At 39.5% G+C, this 22,282-nt stretch overlaps 2 protein-coding genes and 1 pseudogene across 3 annotated transcripts; all 3 read right to left on the bottom strand.

Moving 5' to 3' along the window:
- Window positions 1-248: 248 nt before the first annotated feature.
- Window positions 249-1,731, bottom strand: LOC116210450 (annotated as a pseudogene).
- A 203-nt stretch (window positions 1,732-1,934) lies between these two features.
- LOC116212097 (protein HYPER-SENSITIVITY-RELATED 4-like) lies at window positions 1,935-3,838 on the bottom strand. Its single transcript, XM_031546678.1, has 3 exons — window positions 3,355-3,838; window positions 2,766-3,265; window positions 1,935-2,694 (listed from the first exon to the last, which is right to left on the bottom strand). The coding sequence occupies exons 1-3, from the start codon at window positions 3,355-3,357 to the stop codon at window positions 2,295-2,297; spliced, it is 903 nt and encodes a 300-aa protein (XP_031402538.1). The 5' UTR covers window positions 3,358-3,838; the 3' UTR covers window positions 1,935-2,294.
- Window positions 3,839-4,973: 1,135 nt separating this feature from the next.
- On the bottom strand, window positions 4,974-9,728 carry LOC116209841 (AAA-ATPase At3g50940-like). Of its 2 annotated transcripts, none has more exons than XM_031543566.1 (4): window positions 9,478-9,728; window positions 6,695-7,247; window positions 6,062-6,589; window positions 4,974-5,892 (listed from the first exon to the last, which is right to left on the bottom strand). In XM_031543566.1, exons 2-4 carry the CDS (start codon window positions 7,211-7,213, stop codon window positions 5,230-5,232), a joined length of 1,710 nt encoding a protein of 569 aa, XP_031399426.1. In that variant the 5' UTR covers window positions 7,214-7,247; window positions 9,478-9,728; the 3' UTR covers window positions 4,974-5,229. The 2 variants fall into 2 exon arrangements, with proteins under 2 accessions (XP_031399426.1, XP_031399425.1); XM_031543565.1 differs by having other exon boundaries at window positions 9,416-9,727.
- Between the last annotated feature and the right edge of the window lie 12,554 nt (window positions 9,729-22,282).

Genomic DNA, 22,282 nt, shown 5'->3' with positions numbered 1-22,282 from the left:
AAAAGAAAAAGAAAAAAGAACCCATAACTAGAACTATAGTTAAAGAGCAGGGATGAGGACAGGGGATATCGACTAGCAAGACCTTTACGAGGTGGCAGCTCTTGAAATTGTGACTCGAAAGGAGGAAGGAATTAAAGTCTGTTGAGAGAGGCATTGAGGTCTCTTCCATATTTATTGCTTTTGAGGCTTGGTTTCGGTTTCCCCGGAGATGACAGAGAGATCCATGGGGAAGAAGGGAGAAGAAGGGGGCCAGTGGTTTCGATGTCTTTTTCTTAATTAATTTTTGTTAGTCTTTAAATTTTGAAATGAGTTTCTAAAATTTAAAATTAATAAATTATTTTTTGGTCAAAATAGTGATCAGAGAGTTGGTCGAGGGTATACTTTGCTTTTTTATAAATAGATCGAATAGTACGGTACAAAAATTTAAAAATCACGAGGACACTTCATCATTAGATCCAAAGGTTGGGGGAAGCTGGTCCTTTCTATACTCAAGCTTTTTTTTTTAGTGAGGTATGGTTTTGGTCCATGAAAAATCTCATAGCCTTGGGTTTGATCCCTCAAAAAATTTTGTCAATGTTTTCATCCCTCAATCTTCATCGTGCTGTCATCTTACGCGTGCCAACCATGACGAAAATCTCACGTAGCGGATGAGCTAGACCTAACTCCGTTAACCATTCCCTCTTCCTTAATGATCCCCATCCTAGCTAAGCAATAAAGCCACGCAGCAAAATTGGTCTCGTGACCGGTGCCGAAATCGATTCTGCTCGAATTCCCGAAACTATCCGTGATATAAGGGGCGATCTCAATCGTCGAAGACTTGAGCTCGTTGTGTAAAAATGTAGCATTAAGGGCTCACTCTGTTCGAGCAAACGTCCGTGAAAAGTCCGATAGGCTACATTACCGTACCGAGCTGACTGAGGAGTTGGAGGGATCTCATCGACCCAGCGGATCAGGGTTTCCAGGATCGAGACGATTGAGTTAACCGCCTGGGACTGGTGACAAGTGTTGGAGATCTTGTGGCCGCGGATTGACTCGAAGAGAGCCGCCACGAAGCCAAGGAAGTTCTTGGCCAACTCTGAGGAGTGGAACCTCTTGATGTTATTGGGGGAGTGGCTCCGTTTGGTGGGAACCTGGAAATCGTAGGGAGGGGAGACTAGGGTTACTTTCTGGGGCTGAGGGACGGGCGCGAGCAAGATGGCCTGTTGCTGGGATTGGAGTGACTCTGGGGAGAGGTTGATGGCCGAGGCACGGATGGGGCGGTAGGTCGGCGGCGGGGAGATGCCGGGGAAGCCCTGCAGCACGGGCGAGTAGGTTGTGGGACCGCCACACTTGGAGCAGGTACCATGGGAGTGGGAGGCGCTGGTGGTGTCGGTGCAGTCGTCGGCGGAGGTTGGGGTGCGAGGGGACCTGGGAGAGTGGCGGTGGTCTTCGGACTCCATTGATGAACAGCTCTGGAAATGGAAGAAGGAAGGAGTCAAGGAGAAGGTTCAGTGACGGAAATACGTAATGAGGGAGAAGAAGTACAAATCGACGGCTATGATTTGCCTAGCAATTTGATTTGATGGATGTAATTCAACGGTTGGATGTATTTGTCATTTCCTAGTAAGCGATATTAACCATTAGATTCGATCTAGGAAGACAACGACGCTGTTTTTGGCAATTTATGGGTGGTTAACGGAGTAAGGTCCAGCTCATCCACCACGTGAGATTTTCGTCAAGATTAAAACATCATACGGAATGGAGATTAAGAGATAAAAACACTGGTAAAATTTTTTAGAGACCAAACCCAAGGTTGATCTTTCAAGGACCAAAATCACACGTGACTCTTTTTTTTTTCGGTCTTTTCTGTAAGAGAAATATAGGGAGACCAAATATATATGAGCATCGCACTTCTCGTTGATGTCAAATTTGGCTAAAAAACAAAGGACTACCCATAATCGGTATGATCATCCATCAAACGATCAATCTCTTTCACCCCTTCTTTCTTCATTTCAATTTGATCCTCTTCAATCGGCCAGCAGCTGCAAAGTCTTCAGATTGCCTCTTCTTCGCCTTGAGGATCTCTATCAAGTCCATAAACGCATCAGTAGGCTTGCCCTGATGCTTTACCAGCTGCTCTACCATTTCGGCCGTTGTAACCTTTGTGCTTCTGATCGGATCATCGATCTCCTTGAACATGACCTTTTCATCTGATTTTTCTTCAATCTTCTTATTGGTCTTCACTTTCTTTATCTGAATATTCATCTTGGCCTTAAGTTCCTCATTTTCTTTCTTCTCCTCCTTAAGGAACACAATCAAGTCCCGTAGCCGGGCTTGTCCCCACCCCTCAGCAGCTGCTCTGCAATTTCAGCAGGTGTCACCTCTGCAGTTTTTAGCAGATCCTCAATGTCTCCGAACAAGATATGGTCAGTAAGGTTTAGGTAGTTAGATGCGAGCTGCCTACAGGGAGGGCAATAGGACGTCAAGACATGGACATCCATTGGTCCCAGGCATAGAAGGGCAGGGTCCAGCCTCTCCTTGTGGTTTGTCGTAAACACAATGATCCGCTCATCACTGCAACTCGACCATAACCCCTCCAAGAAGTTGAGCATTTTAGACAGTGTGACCTCAGGATGCTGTTGCTGCATGTCAAAGAAAATTCCGTCAAACATTAGATGGCTCAGAACATCATGAATTGTATAGCAGATTATCTTTTTATTTCATTCAACAAGTGATATTATCTTTGTACAGACTAAAACTAAAGAAGCAGGACCTCGCCTTCTCATTTTTCCTCGTCAGTCAACCCTTCATTGGACTTGGTTCCGGGATGGTGGAACTCGATTGAGCAGTTGAAGTCCTCCACCACCAGGTTCGACCTGTTGGCTGTTGCAACTAGCAGCTTCCTCAGTTCTGAGTTGCTGAATACATCTGTCAACTCCAAATTATAGATGTCGAACTTCAAGTAATTGGCCATAGCTGCCACCAGGCTCGACTTCCCTGTCCCAGGAGGCCCATAGAGAAGGTAACCTCTCTTCCAAGCCTTCCCTACTTTCCGATAGAAGTGCCTCCTCTTCACAAACCGATCATGGTCATCTAAAATTGCCAGTTCCATTGTGAGGATTTCAAACGTGGCCGGGTGGTCAAGACTCACTGAGGTCCACAACCTGGGCCTGTCGCCATAATAACCATAACCTCCTTTACTAGGGGTGAAGAGTTTCGGGGTCTTCTTCCCTTTCTTCAGGGACTCTGCCTCTTCGATCAAGTGAGGCAAGTACGAATTGATCACCTGTTCAAAATATCATCAATATATAGATTTCCTCAAGTGCATCAAACAAGAACTAACTTCAACAGTAGGATGTGAACGTTATTACTTACCATAATCTTGTGCTTCTTATGGAAGCTCAGCTTGAAGTATCGATTTTTGTAAGTATAAGTCGGCACCTCCCCTTCATGTTTGACCTTGATACCCGCAACGACCTTTCTCGATGAGTAGACCCACCTAAGCTCGACCCCGTTGAACTTATCCACAATCTCTGTTTTTGGTCTCCCTCAAAACATCGATCTCCAGCTGCTTCTCAGGTTTTGAGACTTTCAGTGGGGTTAAGTTGTTCGAGATCCTGGTAGAAAACACCAGCTGAGCCGCCTCATAGAGTTCATTCTTTCCGAGGTCTTCGTATTCCTCAATCACGAGTATGAGTCGGAAGGTCAATCCGGAGAGGTAATGCTTGATGGATGCGAAGAAGTACTCCTGGACCTGGTGCGGAAAGAGGTTGTAGGCCATAGAGCGATACACCAACGTAGCAGCAACGCAGGAACCTACGGTGGAGAAGAAATTAGCCATCGCAGACCCAGAAGAAGAGTTCCCCGTCGTCTCTCTCCAAATCATGTCTAGCTTGATTAAATTGAATAAGTTTTCGCCGCGCAGCCCCTATATGTACACACACACACACACACACATATTATAATACATACACGCAAATCATGTTTCACGGTCGGTGAAACATGCAACGAACAATAATAAGGATATATAAAATCATAAGCAGTAATTACCCAAAAAAACAAAATCATAAAGAGTGAGGACCTGATCGGAAAAGGAATTTATCTTTCACGGGCTTATGGAAAATTAAAAGAATCTTCTCCGGCCTTATTTTATGTTGGCTGTTTGGTTTTACAATTCCCTTTTAACTCTACTCTACTTAATTTCACTTATCTTCAATTCAACAACACAATTTTTATTTTTTCCTTTTTTTTTAAATTTTTTAACCATTCAATTTAATTTTTAACACTAAATTCTCTCAATTATTCGTTACTTTTCTCATAATTCAACAACGCAATCATTACAAATCAATTAAAATCAAAACTCAACTCTGCTCAATTCTAAAACCAAACATATATTTTAATTTAATGAATACTAGATTTTTGGTTCATGAGATAATCTAGACACCAAATAATATCTCGTGATATCTGCTCAACACCGACCCGAGGAATGAACCAACTCGGCTACGTCAAAAACTGGGACTTGTTTAGACTCAAATTTTAAACTTATTATCGGCTTTTTCTTTTGTGGGGATTGGGTAGGACTCTTAATTGACATAGTCTGCTAAATCAATAATTTGAGTTGGGGGATTTTGATTATGTTCAAGTTGTCGGAACCTAAATTCAAAGTTCCCAATTTCCTTTTCATTAAATGTGAATAATTACGCATATATCCTAAATACGTCTAATGACACGAATATGCACGCAATCTACGTGATTTTAATTCATTATCATGTTCATGACTATTATGATGCAATCAATCATATATGCAAGATCTCTATGTTGGGCTCGACATGAACGTACCTATAACTCTGTATGGGCCAAAACGATAACGCAGGAAAACAGAATATACCCAAATAAAAATGCAGAGAACTTCAGCATACCAAACCAAAACTGGGTAGAAACATACGGAACTGAAACAGAAAAATTGCAAAAAACTTGCAGAGACCGAATCAGAATAACACAGAAACTTGCAGGGACTGAATCAAATCCAGAAATTTCCGGGGCCCGGGGGCATCCTCAACCTTAGTTTCCTAAAATCCCCTTGAATCACAAGCAAAATATATATACATATATATAATCTCGTCCTAGTTAACGGAATGCATTAATGATCCTAAAACTTCACGGTATTTAGTCCTAAAACCAACGGAATGCATAATTTGGCTACTAAAAGCTGAATTAACTACTATGCTGGTAAATTAGTCGATGTAGTCATCACAGTTCTATTTCTGAATCCTCTGAGGACAAAAGAAAGTCTGAATCTTCTTCAGTCGATGCAGCAGTTTCGAGGTCTTCAGTTTGCCTCTTGTTCACCTTGAGAAACTCGATTAAGTTCATAAACGCATTGGTGGGATTGTCCTCATTCATTAGCAGCTGATGCACCATTTCGGCTGTTGTAACCTTAGTGCTTCTGATCAGGTCCTTGATCTCTTTGAACAAGACCTTTTCATCTAGTTTTCCTTCAATCTTCTTCTTGGCCTTCTTTGTCCGAATCTTCTTCGCCTTAAGCTCCATGTCTTCTTTCTTCTCCTTAAGGAACTCAATGAAGTGCCGTAGCACGTCATTGGTATCGACCCCACCCCTCAGCAGCTGCTCTGCAACTTCTGCGGGCGTGATCTCTGCGGTTATGAGCAGATCCTCAATGTCTCTGAACAAGAAATGGTCACCAAGGCCGAGGTAGTTGGAAGAGAGCTGCCTGAACCCACATGGGGTGCAGTAGGACATCATGACATGGAAATCCATTCTTCCTGGTCGTAGAAGGGCCGGGTCGAGCTTCTCCTTGCGGTTTGTCATGAACACGATGATCCGCTCATCTCCACAACTCGACCATAACCCATCCAAGAAGTTGAGCATTCCAGACAGTGTCACCTCGTCACGCTGCATATCAGAGAAGATAATCCCCTCAAGCATTAGATGGCTCAGAAAAACGTCATGAACTTTTTACCAAGAGATTTTATATCAGACTTGAAGGTAATAAGAATCTATATATAAAATAAAAGAAGCGGCATATATATCTATACAGAAACTAAAAGAAGCAGCATCTAACCTTCTTTTTTCTCGCATTAATCAACCCTTGGTTGGCCTTGGTCGAGCGATGGTGGAACCCAATTGAGCAGTCGATGTCCTCCACCACCAGGATCGACCTGTTCCCCGTCGCAACTAGCAGCTTCCTGAGTTCTGAGTTGCTGTGTACAGCGGTCAACTCCAAATCATAGATGTCGAATTTCAGGTAATTTGCCATAGCTGCCACCAGGCTCGACTTCCCTGTCCCCGGGGGTCCATAGAGAAGGTAACCTCTCTTCCAAGCCTTCCCTACTCTCCGGTAGTAGTCCCTCCTCTTAACGAACTGATCGACATCATCTAAAACTGCATGTTTTATCCTCGATTCCATGGCGAGGGTTTCAAATGTGGCTGGGTGATCGAGGTTCACTGAGGTCCACACCCTTTGCCTGCTATCATAATCATAATAACTATAACCTCCTTTTCCAGAGTTGGTGAAGAGTATGAGTGTCTTCTTCTGTTGTTTCAGGGACTTTGCCACTTCGATTAAGTGAGGCAAGTACGAATTGATCACCTGCTCAGAATATCATCAGCATATCGATTTCCTGAAACACGTCAGAAGATGACTTTTCATTTGCAAAAGACAATTTTAAAAGTAGGATATACAGACTTTACCTACCATATCCTTATGGTTCTTATGGAAGCTTAGCTCAAAGTATCGAATTTTTCCAATATAACTTGACTCCCCAACCTCCTGTTTGACCTTCATCGTATCGACCTTCCTGAATGATGGAACCCACCTAAGCTCGACCCTGTTGAACTTATCCACAATCTCTGTGTTGGTCTCCCTCAAGACACTGAACTCCTTCTGCTTCTCAGGCTTTGAGACTCTCAGACGAGTTAAGCCGGTCGAAATCCTTGAGGCAAACACCAGCTCAGCTGCCTCATACACTTCGTTCATTTCGAGGCCTTCATATTCGTCGATCACGAGCGTGAGTCGGAAGGTCAACCGAGCAATGTAGTGCTTGATGGATGCGTTGAAGTACTCCAAGACCTCCTTGGGGAAGAGGTTGTAGGCCATAGAGCGAAACACCATCATGGCTGCGACGAGGGAACCTACAGTAGAGAAGATAGCCGTTCCCCAGGACATCTCAGACCCAGAAGAAAAGCTCTCCATCGTCCGTCCCCACATCATCATGTCTAGTTTGAAAAAGGTTTTGCACCAGTGCAACCTGTATGTACATATTATAATATGGATTTCAAGGTCGGTGAAAGATGTAACAAAAAGGGTTATAATATATAGTTAAACAAACAAAGGAAATAAAATTATGAGGAGTAACGATCAAGAATGGAATATTAAATGAATCTTATTATATGGAATTATATTATGTATAGTTTGACATTATATCTTAATAATTTGGGTAAATTGCACCGGTGGTCCAAAATGTTTTATAAATGTTTCATGATGGTCCAAAAAGTTTTTTTGCTACATGATTATACAAAATGTTTCAAAGTTGTTTCATGATGGTACAAACCGTCAACTCGAGCTGACGCCGTTAACATTTTGCTGACGTGACGCGTCCTATGTGTCACTTTTGTTATGTGGAACCAATCATAGTGCGCCACGTCATTTAAGACAAAATAAAATTTTAAAAAGTCCAAAAAATACAAAAAATAATTTAAAAAATACAAAAAAAGAGTAAAAATTTTGAAAAAAAATAAAAAATATTTTAAAATTTTGAAAATTTTAAAATTATTTTTAAACAATTTAAAATTTTTTAATTTTTTAAAAAAATTTAAAAAATACAAAAAAAGAGTAAAATTTAGAAAAAAATAAAAAAATTATTTTAAAATTTTGAAAATTTTGAAAATTATTTTTAATTTTTTTTTTTTTTTAAAAATAATTTTAAATAATTTTATAAAAATTTTTTTCCTATTAAAATTATTTTAAATTTTAAATTTAAATTTTAAATTTAATATTTTTTTAAATTTTAAATTTAAATTTTAAATTAAAAGTTTAAAATTATTTTTAAAATTTTAAAAATTTTAGAGTTATTTAAAATTTTTCGGCCACGTCAGTAAGGAGGTGACACGTAGTAGCCACGTCAGCGTCGGCTTGACGGCGTCAAGCTCGAGTTGACGGTTTGTACCATCATGAAACAACTTTGAAACATTTTGTACCATCATGTAGCGAAAAAAACTTTTTGAACCATCATGAAACATTTGTAAAACATTTTGGACTACCGGTGCAATTTACCCTAATAATTTACATACGGCAGAGACATTAGTTTCTTGGACTGGACTCTACATATAAAACGCCATGTATATCTTAATTGAATCAAACAATATCGTATTCCAATAAGAAGGTAATTAATATGCTCGAGGTCGGCGAACATGTAAGACACAGGTTTATATTAATCAGTTAACCAAATAAGGAAATAAAACCATAAAAAGTAAGGATCAATAAGGGAGTTTATCTTTCACGTTCTCATGGAATATCAGGAAAATCTTCCACTACTTATGCTATGTTTACTTTCTAGTTCTGATTTTTTTTCCTTTTCCTTTTCTCGATGATGGTGTATGATTCTATGAAATCACATAATGAAATGGCCTCTGTAAGTCAAAAGATGGAAATATAGATCCTAGAATAACCTACATGACCTATTCTAATCTATATGCTCCTGTTGTCATCTAATACAACGCCATGGTCTCGGATCATATAAATGTTTAATGACATGACCTCAAAAACCAACCTAAATGACCATGATGATGCAATCCAGACACACTCCCGTAAAATCTCTTGACTAATTTGAAGGGAGTTGTATGAGATCAAAAAATTCTAATGTTCCCCTAACTTATTGATGGTCTCTAATGCTAAGATAGGCCCAACATACCTATCAAATCTGATGGATATTTTCCGACATTAATAATGAGGATGGAGAATCAGTATGCCTTAGAACAGGCTTAAGAATGGCTGTCTCACTTAGACAAGAGCATGCGTCTAAACTATATCAGCTGAGTTTAACATAAGGAACAGCGCTGCGCCTAAGGAAACAACTAGTGAATGACGAACTCGACAATGATGAACGTACTTCTTCATACCAACGGTTGCTTCGCTGAATCAGAAGCATATGCTTCTACTAAGCCTATACGAGGTAAAGATACTGGATCTAAGATGCCACAACCGCAAAAGACTCAACCTCTGTCTCAGACATTCAGTGATCAAACGCATACGAACTCAGAAGGGGACTGATGAACTCAACGTGTAATGCCAATCTTCCATGGCAGCTAGCAAAATGTACCCAAAACATGATCCTAAACATGATCCAAAGCTGCTTAATCATATCGTCAGAGCAGAGCAGCATCAGCAGATATAACACAACTCCACAATCAATCTTACTTAAGGCGTGTTCTCCAGCAAGTGAAAGCATCAATGGCGAGTTACGACGGTCAAAATCAGACCTAAAAGTAAAAGGGTGAGTGAGTGGGTTGAAACGATAGAAGCGCTAATCATTCACACTGAGAGGGAAAGACAGCCAGGATGGGTCTTCACTTCATCTGGCAGAAAGCGAGGAAGAGACTGAGAGGGAGGACCGAGCGGACAGAGATAACAGAGTGAAGTAAGGAAGGAAGGAATGAAAGGCTGAGTGAGAGGGATGTCGGACAGGGCACTTTATGGGAGCACGTGAGTCTTGTCTCTCTCAATGTGGGAACTCTGAAGCACAACTGGAAAGAATTAGCGCAACTGGGTGAGATGAAGATCGACAGATTTAGGGGTTTTTTTTTTTTTTTTTGAGTTTTCAGGTCAGGTTTGGTACCCGGCAGATTAGTCGAGTCGGTTCGATTGCTAACCCGAAAATCAATAAGCATACCATGACCCACACGAATTTAGTATTGGTTTTTCGGGGTTCAAGTTTTCGGTTTCAAGTTGGATCGGTTTTATTTTTACCCCTAACTCTGTATGCCCGCCTGTCGTTTTACACTACTTCAAAGTCTTTCCGGACGGCTCACAAATCCGAGACATTTTCTGTTGCTAGTGCGTGGAAATGCTTTAGTCCCAGAAGCCAGAAGATGGAATGGAGGAACGCAATCTGGTTTGAGGGGCGGTTTCCTCGATCCTCTTTCATTAGCTGGCTTTGTATTCATAATAGATTGAGTACAAAAGATAGGCTTATGAGTTGGAGAATCTCGATTACTGCACCCGAATGCGAATTCTGTAGTTTGGAATTGGAGACCCGAAATCACCTCTTTTTTGAATGCCCTATCACCCAAGGGATTTGGAGAAGTTTATTAGACCGTGTTGGAATGAACAAACACAATGTCGACTGGAATACGGAACTTTGCTGGGTCTCCTCTCTCCGTGGAAAGAAGCTGGATATTATTTGTCTTAAACTTCTCTGGACTCACTACATTTACTGCATCTGGAGGGAGAGGAACGCCAGGCTCTACCGGAATCAAGTCTCGCCTCCAACAATTATAATACGAAGGATCTTCTCGGATGTGAAAGCAAAGTTGTCTGTTCTCCCTCGATTCTCATGCAAAATTGCACACTCTATCATTGCGAGGCATATGTTTCACCATTTTGATACTGCAACTAGTTGACTTGGGAGTAGCTCTTGGGTATTTTTTTATTTTACTCCGTATAGAGGAAAATGGTATTGGTTTCTGATGTAAATTCATCTGTTATCAATGAAGTTTCATCATTTATCCAAAAAAAAAGTCTTTCCTTTCCCTTTTTTTATTCTCTCTTTCTTTATTTAACTTTTTTTTATGCACCCGTTAGTATTCAAAAGCGCTAGGCCCGGAAGCGCTAGGCCCGATAAGCCATATAAAAAAACCCTATGGAGTATTTATATTTATCTATCCATCAATCTATCTATCCATAAATCTATATTCTAAATATATATGGGTTTTTATCCCATATATCCAACGGTTTTACCTTTCTTTTAAATCTATTATAAACTTAAAAAATGAATATCTCATGGTTTACATTTTCTTTTAAATATATCCCGACGTAATATTTTTCGTTAATGAAAAATCTTTGATCTGTACTATGTCATACCCTTCTCGATTTTTGTGAATTATACTAGGTCCTGGTGGTGCTATGCTGACGAAACCAGTGCTCACACTGATTGTTCAGTTCGTCTAATATATTCGCGGTTGAACACTAGAGTCTGAACATTGCGTAGCAAGGGGTGGCGATGTTGCCATCACTACTACCCACTATATTTATTCATCCAAAAAATATATCACACCCTTCATCGGTAGCGACCTGTGTGGGCTCAAGGTTTCACAAGTTAGGTCTTGTCTTGGAAGCTAGCCTCATAGAACGCTCTGAATGCCCCGTGGGCTTGAGGAACATATTTGATGGTCAATAAAAAATATTGATATTAGTAAGTCCAGTAAAAGATTTGAAATTGAAATAGAAAAACCCTAGAAAAGGATTTGATTTCAATGAAAAGGTCTACGGAACAAAGCTACGTAAAGCCGAAAAGGTTTTTCCTCGGTTAGTCCTCAACAAATCGGGAAAAAAAGAGGTTTTAATTTCGTGATGTATGAAAAACCAAACACAATCACTTTCAGAAAGCACAAAAAAACAATTTTATCCAATCGCAATTTAATAACAGATCGTGCCTTTCGAGAATCATATAGTTCCTAAATAGCTCGTCAATACTATCATGGTTTCAGATCTCCAACGATGACAAGCCACTTCAAGTAGATGCCCAAACAGCTCTCCTTGTCCTAACAATAGATACAGAGAGAGTAATGAGAAAGATTTGGCTAAGCAGCGACGCCTTGCTACTTGTAAATGCCATTTTGCACTCACAAAACACACCGTGGGAGATTAGGAACATAATTGCGGATATAAACTCTACTCTCAATTTTTTTTTTCAGAATGGTTATGCTCATGGATCCCTAGGACAGATAATACCCTTGTTCATGACTTGGGCTATTTCGGTTCAATGTCAAATTTTCAGTCAATATGTATTTTTGAAGGGTACCCGAACCTAAATCCATTGAATAATGTAGATGCTACTTCTCATTAATGAAATATCTTATTCAGCAAAAACAAATCACAATTTAATAAGCTTCCAACTTCCGAGTTCCGACTGAAGACTATCATAATTTTTTAACCAAAACAATCAGTTGCATTTGCAAAAGAATTTATGTGACTTAGAAGGAACAATCAGAAATTAGAAAAAGAACTAATGCGATTAATTTTTGAAGAACACGAACTTCGGATCTCGGGATTATTCTATGGTAAATTTCCTCCTCCGTTTTTTTTCTTTCCACGAGACCAAGTCTTTCAATTCCTCCCCTATCATTTTATTGAATAGAGATTATAATTCTAAATAAAGTAGGATGTGACTTGATAGTTCTCTTACTAATTCCTTCTCAAAACTAACATATCTAATCGGCCATCTATCACCGTAACACTGATATATGGCAGATCAAATATATTAGCATTCAGAAGGGATAAGTAAGAGAGTCATCAAGTCACGTCCTGCTTAAAGTTAACATTGACAGAACATACAAACAAGGAACTCGAGAATTAATCTCATTGAGATCACAATCCTTCTTATTAGAGTTCTATACAGTGGATAGATAGCATAGCAAAAGGAGACTTTCATATGTAAGTTAAAAGAGACATCCGAAAATTTCCAATGAAACTAAGTCATCGATCATCTGTTTATATGCTCGTAATATTAGTTGCCATGAAATTACATCATCAATCATAACACAAGTTTTTGGTAAGCCTCCTCGAAGATTTGCACTTAAAATTCTAAACGCAGAAAAAGATTTAAAATCAAAGAATTAAAGTATGAGGATCAGAGTCGCAATAAAGCCAAACCTCGGTTTCTTTTTTTCTTTTTTTCATACTTCCTCCTTGGTCTAATTCTGTTGGAGGAGACTACGTGGATTGAATATGAAAGAATAAGGAGGAGATGAAATTCAACCTCGTCCTACCTATTTGAGAATATAGATCGATTAACTTAAACCTAAGAGAAAGGAGGAGGAAATAAACTAATTAACACCAAGGAAAATTGAGAGGAAATTCAAGAAATTGTTTATTTGACATCACGCAAAATCTCTCGATAGGAGAATGGACTTTGTTTGTGTGAAAGATCTAATAACAATATTGACAAACGTATGCAAGCTCCAACTAATTCATACTAATTTAACAAGCTTCTATTTAAGCATGACCATGACAACATCTCATGATTTTTTTTTCTTTTCTAGTAGCTAGTGAGATCAATTTGTTCAATATAAGAAAATAGAAAAACTAACACAGAAGCATAGGTAATCAAACCATGAAAATCGAACAAGAAACATATAAGTTTTTAGCCAAAAATATATGTCACTGCACTTTTCTACCTTTCTCATGATATTTTAGGATTACCTTGGTAGTAAAATACCAATAACCCTGCTCTAGCTAGTGAAGGTACAGGGGATTCTTCTAGGAATCCATCCAAAATGTACTTTTATTTAAATCGTATTAGGTTCGGTCAGACTATTCTTTTTAGGTCTAGACTAGATCTTTTCTTTTTGAGGGATTTATATTTATTTAATTCCCACTATTGACTATTTGTACTGTTTGATTACAAAAAATAAAAAAAGATATTGTTAGCACCCCATTTTGGCTCACCATTCCAAACAACGATATCGGCAATGATTCATACCATGACTTGAACAGGAATACAGAAAAAGGCTCGACAGATCAAGAAATCACTATTTACCCTCAAATCAGCAAAATCAAGTAGATGACATGTGCACACGACATAAGAACAGTCTTGGTCATCAAAAGCCAACAGAGTGACCAGAGAGCTCAACAATGTCTAAAATTGGCATTTTCAATATACCACGTGGACGGTCCTATTTTTCGATGGTTTGCTCGACCATCGGAAAATAGCCAATATTAGACTTCAAAAATCTATATCAGTGCTAAACAGATGAAAAGTGTCTTCAAATTCATTTTGCAAATCATCTGCTCTATACATAACAATTTTTTATATACAGACAACTTTTCAGTGGAAGTCCAAAAATGTCGGTTTCTCAGAAAAAAGTTAATTCCAAATGTCAGATGCGGCCATACCCCACAAGCATACAGAGTATGAACAGTGCTTTAGATTGTCTCTTGGAAGCCATACAGACACTTCGAATGATTTCCAAGCGACATAACAAGCATACCCTTCTTCAAAAATGCATAACCGGAGACCGGTCTGACGGAATAATAGCAAGCGAAGTTGACCCTGCATTGCCCTGAAAACTCCAGCGGAAAGACGCAATTAGGCAAAACAGACAGCAAAACCTTTTTCAGTTTCTCGAATAACCTCTGAGGGGTATAAAAGGCCATTTTCAGTGGAAATCCTTATCCGGAGGTCCTCTTTAGGGAAACTTGACGTCGGATGCCTACCTTACACAGTGCTAGCCTTCCCAAGGCTCAATGTGAAATCTTCAGAATGAATCATACAACTCATCTAGACCTCCCAAGAATTGCTTTAAAGGTCTCAAATACACTTTTCAAGTCCTTAGAGGTCCAATCTCGGCAAACGGAGATCACAATGATTTTCGGAACGCCCGAGTAACTCAAAAAACAATATGAGACATTCAATTTCGGCCTCCTAGGACGTCTCCGGCTCCACTTTTGCATTACCGGCTTAAGGGTCAATTGTTCACGTTGTTTGACAATTCATATCAAAATGATCAACGTGAGATGCAGACACAAGATATGCTGTCAGAAGCGAATAACTTCGCTCTAGTCACCTGGAATTAGCAAAAACCGGCTTCCGAACCTCATACGGACCCGAGGCATTTTTCCATGAAAAGTGTCAATCTTGGGCTCATTAAATCTGTTTTCTCGCGTATATCGATAATTCGACGTTTAATTCGAACCACGAGTTTCAAATACACGACCAATTGAGACCCGAGCTTTCTCTTGACTTTTCCTCGGAACCGTGCGGTCCACGGTCGTCCATGACCAACCGTGACATTGTCCAAATCGCCCCTTTCCCTTGGCTTCTTCCTCCAAGGCAACTTGCATTTGTTTTCCACTTTAAAATATCTAAGTGTCTGAAGACAACACTCAACTCTTCATCAATGCTCATCAATGCTCTTATATCTTCTTCATTAATGCAATGAAAGAGGATAAAGCTTGATATTTTCCTAAGCTAACCGCCCAAGCCTAATCCAAGAGGCTAATTACACTTTGCTTTCCTTAATTACACTTAAGCTTTGCCTATATATACTTCCTATGTCATTAAGTTAATCACTTCTCCTTTTGCATACTCTCTCTAACTTTCTCACTCTAGGAATGCTCTTAATTCCACCATAGCTCCAGCAGCAAAACCGTAGCTCATCCAAGCAAAAATCAAGCCAAAACCTTTCGAGTTTAAGTCAGAATCCAAGGCGGTTACTATTCCGGCTTAGATCCAAAATTTCTCAAACTCCATAGACCACATGTCTTGGACCCAAGGAGTTCATTTTTTAACTTAGATTTTTGGTTTGAAGTCATTTGCTCATCATTTCAGGTTGATTTCTTCATTTCGGGTGAAGATCGTGCTCTCGGGTGAATAGTGACGCCTACGTGCCCAGCCGCGCACGCCCACTGCCGTGCACACCGCTACCGCGCGCTCGCCTGCACCTCGCGCCCTCGCCTGGGCCCCGCGCCCTCGCCTGCGCCCCGCGTGCCTGCCTGCGCGCTCCGCAGGCCCGTGCACGCCCAGCCGCGTGCCTAACTTTCCCAAACGTCTACTCGAACATCCTTCCGAGGATTCCACCGAGTCACCCGACTCTCGAACACTTCCCCGACTCTTTCCTCGTATCCCGAGGCTTGGTAAATCACTCTTAACTTAGAGGAGTTAGGGCTTTTTATATTTATTGCATGTTCATGGAGTTATATGGTGCACAAAGCGTTTTCACTTGCAAGACTTCATTTTTATGCACTTTTACATTATATCATGCATGTTTATCCTTGATTAACATGTCAGCATGTCGGGAAACACTTGGATCGCATCTCAGAAGACTATCTCGACTCAAAATAAGCAAACAATCTCTCGGGTTTGCCTCTAAAAGAGGTAGCCGAGGCTTGGCTTGCTTCCTTCGGGTTAAGAATGGTCTTCTTAGCCCGATTCAAATTCGATTCCCGAGTTTTCTCGTGTTTTCCCACATGCATGAAGTCGGTATTATTTTATCGATTCCTTAAATAATATGTTTGCACATGTTTGCATGTTTGAATGTGTTATTCAAATCATGGCAATACCGACTTTCGTTTAGTCGTGTCATTTATCGTGTTTGTTGCTTGAGCATGCGAGAAATGAATCGAAACGAGACAGGAAAAACTCGTGGAACCCGATGTGGGCCATGAGACCTCTCGGTTTTCTCCAAGGAGAAATGGCCAAGAGTCTTTTAGACCTGTACGGGTTGCACGAGGCTTCCTATCCCAGTTTTGAGTCCGTTCTCGAATTTCGTGTAATTTGCAATTTACATTATCGTCGCAATATCGCATGAAAATGTCTTTTCCAAACGAAACATGCATGGATTCGAGTATCGATGTCTCATTCGGGTCCATTCGATTAAGAGGGTAGTTTCGATCATTGGACCAAATATCCTCGATCCTTACGGAACCATCTTGGTCATTGAATCACGAATCTTTTTCACAATTAACGCATTCGGCGATAACCTTAAGCATTAATTCCACGAATGGGTTTATCAGGACGCTCACACGGTTAATTCATTCGACTTTAAAAAACTTTGCATGAATTGGACATTAATCTGTAACTTGCGTCGACGAATTACAAAACGATGTTAATGCCCTTTTCAAAATACGCATACTTTCAAATTCACAATATGCAATGCGATGTAACATGGACGTCTAGGAGAAACTTGTGTATCTCGACTCGAATTCCACCTAGTTTCAGGTAATTCAAATCGTAATACAGAAATTCCTTTTAGATCACATCCGGATAGATTGACCAAATCTTTGGCTTTTATGGGGTTCTTGCATAACCCTGAAAGATCCAAGGGATTGGTCGACGCCGGTTACTTGCCGAGGTGGCCCGTATTGCATTGTTTCCCTTTTCTAAAAACAGATTTTCAAATCAAGGGCAAGAACGTCATTTTGTGATTTGGCGACATCCTAGGGTTAGTTTGACAGAAACACGACGGTATCGAAATAGGAACGGGCTACTTGTTCAGGCGCAGGTTCATCTGCATAGCCTTTCTTATTCCCACTGATGAGTTTCTGTCATCCTAGCATAGTTTAGGGTGCTAGTTGGGTATTATGTATCAAAATGCAATTACCTGACTAATCATTTCACACGACCTAACCAAACACTAGAAAATGGTTAGGTGGAACTCTAGGTTCCAAATCTAGAGTCAAAGTTTTGGATTAATTCAGTGTCATAACACCAAATCACTGTAAAAGCAATCCACACACACGAAACCTGGTTACGGACACCCGATATATCAGGTATTTCAACCAAAGCCGAATGCTAAAACATTGGCACGCGTTTGTTTGTCTAGGGTAGGATTTGCATGCCAAAATACCCCGGATCAATAATTTGTTAAAACACGTACACTTGACAATAAAAACACCTTGTATGTTATTAACATGTTGCGTGTTATCTTTCTACACTTGTTTGCCATGCAGGTCGAGCCTGATCCATAGGCCGAATAATATTAGGGTTCAACGCTTTAATCATCGAGCACATGGTCCAACGCCCTAATCTTCACTCACAAGGTCCAACGCCCTATTCATTGAGAGCGCATGTCGAGTTTCAATTCTTCGGTTTTTCCCTAAACTCACGGTGAGTTTGAGCGGAATAATAACCGAACACGAATCAACTGGAATTCGATCATTTTTAATTTGTATTTATTGTTTTCAAGAGCATTGTAAGGATTTTATTTTGTACATTTATTCTTTAAGAATTTCAGTCGGTGTGCGAACGGTCCGAAAGTCGAATTAATCGAATCGGTCTAATGCTTGCCCAGACACGAGTAAATTCAAGATCTCGCGGTTTTGGTTCACGCAGGGATTCAACCTCCATGGTCTGATGAACTGTAACGCAAGATTGTGAACCACTTCCTTGACACACGGGTTTACTTCTCTCTCGGTTTCTTAACCGACGTCGTTTAATTCATCGAATTTTCGGTGTCAAAACGTGCGAGCCGAGTGCAACTTAATTCATGCGGTAAATAATAAAACATGCAAGCCTAGCAAGCCAGAGTACCGAAAGGGCGTGCGGGATATCGGCCGGCACGTAACATGATCCCTCGAACTTGGACTTTCCTGTTCCGCACAGATCAATGCCTTAGCAAACTAGGTGTTTCATACCCCTAGACCCGGGTAACTTATCCGCCATCGACTTTCGGGTCGTAAAATGATAAGTAGGGACTCATTCTCACGCGTGTTCGTCACACGTCCTCATGGGAGGTGGACACCCCCAAGTCGCGCGATGCGAGCCCCAACGAGAGTCCACATTCTAGTCCGTACAGGTATACTTCATGTGATTTTTGTACCCACTTGGGCCAAAAAGGGTCTCCAGAATAATGGTGAACAAAATAATATGAATAAAAGGTCCAAAATTCATTCTTCAATTAGAATTTATACCTATTAAACCAGTTTCCTTTTTAATTTTCGTCTTACTTACCTGATCTTATAAATCAATCATTATTAAATTAATACAATGAATATCCAAATACCAAATTCGTCTTCGCCATTGAGCTAAGCTAATAGCCCATCCGGCTCCATGTTGGCTTATCGCTGAGGCTTCTATTATTATTAAGAGACGAAATTTCTGTCTCATAATTGGCTTTAAAAAAAGAGATAGATTTCTAAGTCTTATTTTTTGTCTCTTTGATGATGGGCATAATCTTTCGTCTCAGTTCAACATTTTTTTGTCAAAATTGAGACATACTCATTTCGTTTCAAAATTCCGTCTTTGTAGGAGAGATGAATTTTGAGATGGAAAGTGTCGTCTCCATATTAAGAGATAATATTTTCCGTCCCCTAATCCGTTTCTAATAATGAGATGCATATTTCCGCATTTTTTTTCCATTTACCACGATAGAAAAAATTTAACATCTTAATTTTTAAAATTTTTGTCTCAAAATAGAGACCACCAATCATTCCATCTCAAAATTTCGTCCGTACAAGACACTGTTGCTGTAGGGCAATATCAATGGCTACATGTCTTTTTTCTTCCCTTTTTTTTTCCCTGATAAAGTTCATTGGAGACATAGCTTGCAAAGTTGAAGTCCGACTCTAAAGTACTTCCAAAATACAAAGCATCTTTTCTGACACAATTTTGGCTAAGGAAGACAGCCGTGTCAGTGGCCAGTCATCATCTACTAGTTTACATAACATGACCTTTGAAAATAGTTTAAGCTGCGGGAATAGTTAAACGCAAAACAAAGAATCAGTTAGGTACATGTTTTGGTGACGCAGATGACGATGACGAAAGCATAAGTGGTACAAATATTTTTAATATTTTCGTTTATTGCACAGACCAGGCAAAAAATATATATATATATATATATATATTATTTTTTTGGGGGGAACGGGGCACGAAAAAGACCAAGACCATAAGGCTGCTTTATGTTCTTTTTATTTTTGATCTTTTTGCCTTCGTTTTCTCAAATGCATGCGTATTGCTAGTGGAAGAAGATGTGGACTTTCGTCTTGCACTTTTGCAGTGGCCTTTTAAATCATGAAGTGTGTACCGTATCGAAAGAGGCATTTGGGGCGCTTTTCTTCTTGGAAAAGTAAAAGACTCAATCCGAAGAGTACAAGTTGAATTTAACCATTGGACCCCCAATCCATGAAAGAAAAGTTGCCCATACGGCTCTGTTGGATTTTGAAATTAACATTTATTTTATTTTATTTCACTTAATTCCACTTATCGTTAAATTAATAACACAATTACTATTTTAAAATTTTTTTTATCTTAATTGACATTCAATTCAATTTTCAATTATAAATTTTCTCAATTATTCATTTTTTTTTTCACCAATCATGTTTACCTTGATTGAATTATATATATATACATACATACATACACACACATAAATCATGTGTTCAATGTCGGTGAAACATATAACGACCAATAATAAGGATATATAAAATCATGAGCAGTAATTACCCAATATATATATATATATATATATATATATAACGAGTGAGGACATGATTGAAAAAGGAATTTTATCTTTCATGGGCTTATGAAATATTAAAAGAATCTTCTCCGGACTTATTTTATGTTAAGTAGAAATATATCTGGGATTAGAGATGAGTTAAGCTCAACTCTATTTTAACTATATATATATATATATATATATAATTAGATTGTAATGATTGTGTTGTTCAATTATGATAAAAAATATGAAAAATAATGAATAGTTGAGAGAATGTAATATTAAAAATTGAATTGAATGGTTAAAAAGTCGAAGAAAAAAGAAGAAATAATAATTGTGTTATTGAATTGAAGATAAATTGAGTTAAGTGGAGTAGAGTTAAAAATAAATTCTAAAACCAAATAAAGTTTGAATTGTAAATTGCCAATTTATATATTTTTTAAATTTAAAGAATACTAGATTTTTTATGTTATAAGGGAGGTTGAATACTAGATTTTTGGTTCATGAGATATTCTAGACACCAAATAATATCTCGTGATATATGCTCAACACTTATAGCTCGGCTACATCATATATTGCCTGTCTATCGAACTGCCATGGCCTCGCAAGCAACATATGACTAGCATGCATGGGCACTACATCACAAAGAACTTCATCCTTGTATCTCCCAATTATAAAGGAAACTAGAACTTGCTTGTTCACCTTCACTTCTCCACTTTCATTCAACCATTGCAGCTTATATGGCCTAGGATGCTTCAATGTACGCAATCCCAACTTGTCAACAAGTAACTTACTAGCCACATTCACACAGCTACCCCCATCAATGATCAAACTACATACCCGATCCTTCACTTGGCATCTAGTGTGGAATATATTTTCCATTTGCACATCATCTCTCTCTTCTTCCTTATTTTGTGTATTAAGTGCTCGCATGATTACTAAGGCATTCCCCTCAACAGCATATTCATAATCACTATTCGAATCATCTTGTGTTGGCATTGAATCACTTTCATCTTCTTCAGTTTTAATTTCCCTACTATCTAGCATGATCATTGCCCTTTTATTTTGACATTGAGAAGCAATATGCCCAGACCCCAAACACCGAACATTTGATATCCCTATTCTGTTGAGGTTGGGATGTAGAGTTACCTCTCTCCTTGTTGTCCCCTTAGCTCTTGCTCATGCTCCTTTCAGCATTCGATTTGGGTTTCTCTACTGGTCTTGAGCTGGCACCCCATTTCGACTTCCAATTTGATGAAGACCCCGAATTCGAACCACCCTCTTGCCTTGCTGATCTCCCTCTCTTAAGTTGCCATTCTACTTTCATGGCCATGCTAACCATCTCTTCTATCTCCACATAATGTTGCAACTCCACCACATTAGCAATTTCTCGGTTCAAACCACATAAAAACCCGGCCATAATTGCCTCCTCATCTTCTTCAATGTTTGCCGGAATCAAAGCTATCTCCATCTCCTTGTGGTAGTCTTCCACGCTCCTCGTCCCCTGCCTTAGACTCTGCAATTTTAAATGCAAGTCTCAATAGTAATACGAGGGAATAAATCGCATCCGCATGACAGTTTTCATCTCTTCCCAGGTCTCAATAGGCCTTTCATGGTTCCTTCTTCTTTCCTTAACCAATTTATCCCACCAAACGATGGCATAATCAGTGAATTCCACCACTGCAAGCTTCACTTTCTTCTCTTCCGAGTAATTATGGCAATCAAATACAAGCTCCACCTTCCTCTCCCATTCGATAAAAGTGTCAGGGTCATTCCTCCCTTGAAAAGGTGGTATCATCATTTTAATACTCCAAATATTCCTATCTACTCCATCTCTAATTGCTTGATCTCGCCTACCATGTCTTCGCCCCTCATTCCTAACTCCTCAGGCTCTCCTCACACTTCCGACAGATGCAATTTCATCATCTTCCTCATAATCTTCATCTTCTTCATCGTGAGGATTCGGCGGTTGGCGGATTAGTCTCATTGCATTGGGAACTTGCACATGCTGCCTGGGTTGCTCCCTCTGCATTTGATCAATTCGTTGATCTTGCCGATCCATTCTATCACGAATATCTCCAAAAATAACTTCCAATCTCTCGAATTGTTGCTGCATGGCTTTCAAAGTAAAAGC

Source organism: Punica granatum, chromosome 6 (genome assembly GCF_007655135.1).
Source record: "Punica granatum isolate Tunisia-2019 chromosome 6, ASM765513v2, whole genome shotgun sequence".
NCBI classification, from domain to species: domain Eukaryota; kingdom Viridiplantae; phylum Streptophyta; class Magnoliopsida; order Myrtales; family Lythraceae; genus Punica; species Punica granatum.
The sequence above is the reverse complement of the archived record's forward strand: the minus strand, read 5'-3'. Positions and strand labels throughout refer to the sequence as shown.